Source organism: Marmota marmota, unplaced genomic scaffold (genome assembly GCF_001458135.2).
Source record: "Marmota marmota marmota unplaced genomic scaffold, marMar, whole genome shotgun sequence".
In the NCBI taxonomy this organism is placed as follows: Eukaryota; Metazoa; Chordata; class Mammalia; order Rodentia; family Sciuridae; genus Marmota; species Marmota marmota.
Window position 1 is genome coordinate 51422277 of NW_026000005.1, and position 6000 is coordinate 51428276.

General features: G+C 47.1%; 1 protein-coding gene across 1 annotated transcript in view; it reads left to right on the forward strand.

Annotated features, from left to right (window-relative positions):
* The window catches only part of Ube2f (ubiquitin conjugating enzyme E2 F (putative)), a 57647-nt gene extending 52348 nt beyond the window's left edge, over positions 1-5299 (forward strand). The window contains exon 6 of the mRNA XM_048808852.1: positions 5204-5299. Coding sequence (XP_048664809.1) covers positions 5204-5284 — 81 coding nt within the window. The 3' untranslated portion in view covers positions 5285-5299. The remainder of the gene's footprint in view (positions 1-5203) is intronic.
* Positions 5300-6000: the final 701 nt, after the last annotated feature.

Here is a 6000-nt window from a genome sequence, read left to right on the forward strand (position 1 = left end):
GATGATAAGAGGAGATGATTGCAGGCCCATGGACTGTGTGTCACAGTTTGTCTCTAGTGTGAAGCAGCACGAGGTAGCCCTCCTCCCTGTCCTCACGCTCCCTCAATCCCACGGGATTGTCCCAGTCCTGTGACCTTGTCCTGAAGAAGACCATCCTCCTGACCGCCCACCGTAGGCGGGGAATGCAGCATAAATACAGCAGGAAACGTGTTTGGGCCTCTAAAGAGTTGTCTGCCTCCCTTAACATGTTCACTTTTCTGAAACTGTGCTGTCTAGGCTGTCGGTGAGACTCTTGGGAAGTAGTAATGGGCTCAGCATTGAGGCTAGCGCTTGCTTCCCCTTCCCCAGCAGATGGGTATCCAGTGTCATTTGCAGATTGACAATAAGAAACTATGGCACACTGTGGTTGGATGCACATTCTCTTAGCTTCTCCCGCAAATGCTGGCCCTGCCCAGATGTGAGGCTTCCCAGAGCACAGTCATTCACTGTAGATCTTACTGAAATGCGTATTTTATTTAATGTAAGTATATTTTGGAACAGATTTGTAATTTGTACAATTTAATGCTTTAATTATTTTTTTCTATTCTCATTTAGTTTGTATTTTCATTGTATAGAGCAGATAGATGTTGGGTCAAGCAACTATTGAAGAGAAATACAAAGTAATGACGAAAGACATCACTCATTCTGTCCAAATGAGCTGGAATCTGGCTCCTAAATACCAGCTCTTGCTTTCCAATTCAGATGTGGCAAGGACATTTTAGAGCCCTTTGAAGCCACATCTGGATGATAAAAATAAAAAGGCAGGGAGCCCTTTCTCACACATTGCCCAGAGGAAGCAGGCTGGGAGGGGCATGGTGGTCCTGAGTGGTCACTTGAGTGTCAGCCAGGCCCTGCTTGTCAGAGCCAGGCTTTTACTGTCCCAAGACAGGACAGATACTCAGGAGGGAATCAGCCCAGACAGTGTCTGGACTCTTGGGACTGTACTGTGGCCGTCTCTGAGTTGCTGTGGTTCTGGGGCCTATCTGGGGTGAGCCTCCGAGGCCTTGGAGGGTCATGGCTCAGCAGCAGCATGTGCCACACGTGGACAGCTTAATGCGCTCCAGAGGAGGAGCCCTGAAGAGAGGCAGGTGGCTTCATTCCAGCGTTCAGACATCTGAACCAGTAGAATCAAATGCAAAATAAATGTTTGTCTGATTTCATTTTCTGTCTAACACTCAGGTTTAACTGCTAGCTTTCTCCTTTGGAGTTGCCCCTGTCTGCCATCTATGGGGTTTACTTGACTTTTCTTAATTACAGAATGTCTGATTGTTTGGTTAACCTCTGGTGGAGATCCAGCAGGTCAGCGTCAGGATTTTACCCTTAGACTTGAGAGTGGACCCTGGCTAACATGCCACACATCTGGGTGCAGAGCAGGAAGGGTAGGCATTGTGGGTAGGGATGCTCTCATGAGAGTGCTTCTGTGGGGGAACTGGTGCCAGTGCTCATTGTTTCTTGGAGACATGCCCAGGGTAGGAAGGGACCACAGTGAAAGCCATGTCAGTTGTTAGTTCTGACTTCACGGTATTTGCACAATAGGAAAACACTTTGCTTACTGTCAGACTTTTTCTTTAAAACTGACGTTTCAGATGGTTGAGTCATTTCATCCTGCCCAGTAGAAATCCTTCAGAGATATTTTGCCCTCCCCCACCTCTAAAGAATATACCCAGTCTCAGCTCATGGCAGTGAGTAGTTCGTGCTGTGCTGGGTGCTTGGCCAGTGAGTTCCCTGGGACCTGCTGGTGACTGTGACCCTGGCTTTCAGACTTATTGGCATCTTGAGGTTCCTCCCCACTCTCAGGCCAAAGCCACATTTCTGGCCCTGGTCCACATGCCCCCAACCAACTAGTAATAGTGAATTTCTGATCTGCCATGGATGGGAATCCTAGAGGCTCACCCGAGACGTGGATTGAAGTGGCAGGCCCTTGGGGACATGTAGCTTTTGGACATCCAGATCTTTGTTTCCTAACTCCTGTTCCTGGCTGTGTTCTGCAGGGTCTCTGTGACTCTACTTAGAGTTTGATGTGCAAGCTGCGTGTTTTTCAAGCACTCTTAGAAGGAATGACTTGTGGGTGGGCCTGTCCTGGGAGGCTCATGTCTCTCCTTAGGTCTCCCCTACACACTGCACCAGCAGGAGCACTTCCTCAGAGCAGAAACTCCCTTCCTTCCCAAGAGGTTTAAAAATAAATCACAAATTCCTATGCACATGAGACATTTAACAAATAATAAAATCAAGCAATTATTTTTCATGTAAAAATTCCAAGAAGTGTTAGGCCGCCAATTATAGTCTCCAAGCAGAGACTTTCTCAGCTGCGTACCATCTATCCATTCCAAGGGTGTTCTCATCTTTATCCATTTAAAAATGTTCCATCTTGGAAACAGATTTGTTTATAATTTCACTATTCTTCATAAAATGTGCTAAGTAAAATGCTAAAATACAGTCTTAGTAAAATGTTTACCATTCTTTCGTCAAAGAACTTGAAAAATGAGAAAACCTGTGAATCCGCCCTTCCTATTGCCCTGCCCTGAGGAAAAAATACCTTGACAGCTTAGGGAGGCCAGCTCGGAGGAGTCATACCACCCATCGCTGTTGCCTTCTTGTGCTGGGTCATGGGTTACAGAATTGATTTATTGAGTGGGAAAAACATTTATTAAAAAAAAAGTCCTTCAAAAAGCCTTTGCTGGGAGTGTTGGATTTGTTGAGACTGTGCGTTTATTCGCATTGAGTTATAAAAACAACTGCATCCTCTCCTGAGAAAGCTCAGAGGTGGGCTCATTAATTTTCATTGTCAAATTCATAGATCCAGAGTTCTTCCAGTAAATGCACTGTTTTTTAGCTTTCAGTAGGGCTGCTTGGAAATGACAGTGCTTGTTCCAAAACCTCCCCTTGCCAGAGGAGAGACTCCCTGGGAACCAGGCCTCAGACACAGGCAGGCACCAGTCTCCAGCTGAGGTGGCAGCTGTAGCGGCTGAGGGCTTCATATAGGTTCCTTCAAGCCTTGGTCCACAGCTCACATGGGGCATTTTATTCTCTGGTCTGGTGACAGTGGAGCGCCTGGCAGGCCTCCTGCGACCACCTTGCTCTGCTCTATGTTGGGTTTTCGCCCCTCAGTGTCCAGCCTCGCTGGAGTTCCCATCCTGACTGCTGTGCTGTGCATGGTGCTAGAAGGCCGTCTGGTCTCGTTCCCGTCATGGGTATTCTCAAAAGTCTCTCTTTTTTTTTTTTTTTTTGGGGGGGGGGGGGTGGCCCATCAGTGGAAGGCTTTTTTATTTATTTTTAACTTTTTTTTTAAATTTTGTTCTATGACAACAGAATGCATTATAATTCATATTAGACATACAGAGCACAATTTTTCATATCTGGTTGTACACAAAGTAGAGTCATATTTTTCATGTCTTCATACATGTACTAGGGTAATGATGAGCATTGCATTCCACTGTATTTCCTATTCCTATGCCCCCTCCCTCCCCTTTTCCCCTTTGCCCTATTTAGAGTTCATTTAATCCTCAAACATCTCTCTCTTTAAAAAAAAAAGTGTTCCAACTTCAGTGGCCTCACTGTGTTCTTCCTTCCCCTGGCCATGCATAGCTGGGTGCGGCACTGTAGGTAAATAGCCTTATTCCCTGTTTGAAGGGTTTCAGCCACAAGTCGGATTGTGTTCTGTCTCCATGGCCCCATGGCACTTGCTGTGGGCCTTGCCAGACCAGTAAGAATGTGTGACAGAAAATGCAGTCATTGGAGGAAGCCCTTACCCAACATCTGGGTGAGGCCAAAACATGCTGGGGGTTTGGGGACTCCCCAGACCCTCCCTGCCTTCCAGAAAGGTTTCTAAAACACCTCTGTCCATCTTCTTCATCTTGTAATCAGACCTCTGTCCACTCTTGCTAGCCTTATTTTCGCCAGCTACTGACCCAAGGTCCCTGGCCTCAAAGTAGTGCTTTCTTGCCCTGGGATGATGTCCACTCTGCTGAGACACTTGGCTTCCTTCTTGGGGCTCATCCCAGATTCAGTTCCTGTGGTGCCACTACTGTGACTTCTTTCTGCTCTTACAGCAGGTGGCCACTTCTGAGGAACCTCCCGCCCCCCAGGTTTCCCAAAGCACAGATGCCAGGGACTGCACTTCTTACATATGTATTCCCACTCTTCCCAGGTCGGTCCACGCCTGGAATATGGACCTTCTATCTGCATGGCTGGGTAGGCCATTAATGAGTAAATGTAGAAAAGTATGTCAGAGGCAGGCTGTTCAAAGAGTCATCCAGAGAAGTAGGCACCCTCACCAGCCCAGGCAGTAAGTCACTCAGGGCATTTGCTGCCCCCTAACTGAGCTAGCTACCCTTCCATCAGAAGACAGGTGCCAGGTCTGGGCAGAGCGTATTGCTTGCATAAGGGCCTATGAAGAAATACTGCAGAAAGAAAGAATCTCCAGGACACTCTTTTTTTTTATTTATTTATTTATTTTAGTTCTCGGCAGACACAACATCTTTGTTTGTATGTGGTGCTGAGGATCGAACCCGGGCCGCACGCATGCCAGGCGAGCGTGCTACCGCTTGAGCCACATCCCCAGCCCCTCCAGGACACTCTTAAGGATAAAGATAACAAATGAAGTATAGGATCAAAAAAACTTGGGGAAGAAAATCACATTTAGGAAAACAGCAAGCTGCGTCTTTGACTCAGTTAACTAAGTCACAAGTAGAAAATAGGCTACAAAGGTAAAAATGAAATACAGAAAAGGAGCTGGAAGAGGAAATAACAATGAAGCCCACATCTGAATGGACAGGATTGACACAGAAAATAGATCAGTGATATGGAGACAAACTAAAGGGTTTTCCCCTGACTGCAGAAGGAATCTGACAAGCCATCAGAAGAAAGATAAAGAACAGGGTACTAGTGCTTGCAATGTGAGTAACAAGACTGGATTTACTTTCCTGAGATCAGCAAAAACCTGGGGGCAATAGAGAAGTTTTTAGATTCTGAACATCAGGCAGTGCAGGACAGTGATTAGTGGGTGAGACTTACCAGGTCCTAGCTCTGAAAGGGCACCCAGGTGGAAAGCAGCAGCTCCCTGTTATGATGGCACTGGAGAAGCCGAGAGAGCTGGGGCTCCAGGGGCAGAGAGCCACACCAGACAGGCTGCAGAGGTCCTAGGTATGCTCCTGAGAACACTGAGATTGGAAGAGCACCACCCAAAGGAGCAGAGAACATGACACTTGGAGCTCACACAGGGCCAGGAGAGTCCACATTCCCATGAGCTAGAGTGGAAAGTCAGTGCTTTGGGTAGAGCACTCAAGGTACTGGCTCAGTAACAGGAAAATTAACCCTACAGGCTGTGCTGGTTCCATCCAAAAATCTTACAAGCAAGCTGTCCCAGAATAAAGCCCCCCCAAATATTTGTAGACTGCCACAACAAGCAGCCAAGCCTGGGAAGCCCTGATTCTGCAGGCCTGAGACCCCGGTCCCCTATTCAGAGGCTCCAGGGTGGCTAGACAGCACCTGCAAAAGCAATTCTACAACCACAAGCACCAGCCCCCTGAAGCCTCTTTGGCCTTCAGGGACCTGAGAGGGCCTGAGACTCTGAGCAACCAGAAACACTCGTCTTGCTGAAAGGAGCCCAACAGAGTGAGTGCCCAGCCAGGCACAGTTCAGCCTCTGATAGCTCTAGGTTCCCTAGCCTGTGGACACTTCCTTCCATTTTCACAGGCAGACCAAAGAGACACCATAGCCCCTCAGCTGCACCTGTAATGCTAGACCTAAACACAGTGCTGCCTGATTAAAAAGGCATCCACAGTCTCCTAACTAGGGTGTCCAGGACACTAAGCAAAAGTCACTCATCATAACGAGAACCAGGAGAACAACTTAAATGAGAAAAAGCAATCAACTGACCACTAGTGAGATAAACTGAATGCTGGAATTCTCCATCATAAAACCAATTATAAATTCTCTTGGAACAATAGAAAATACCTACAA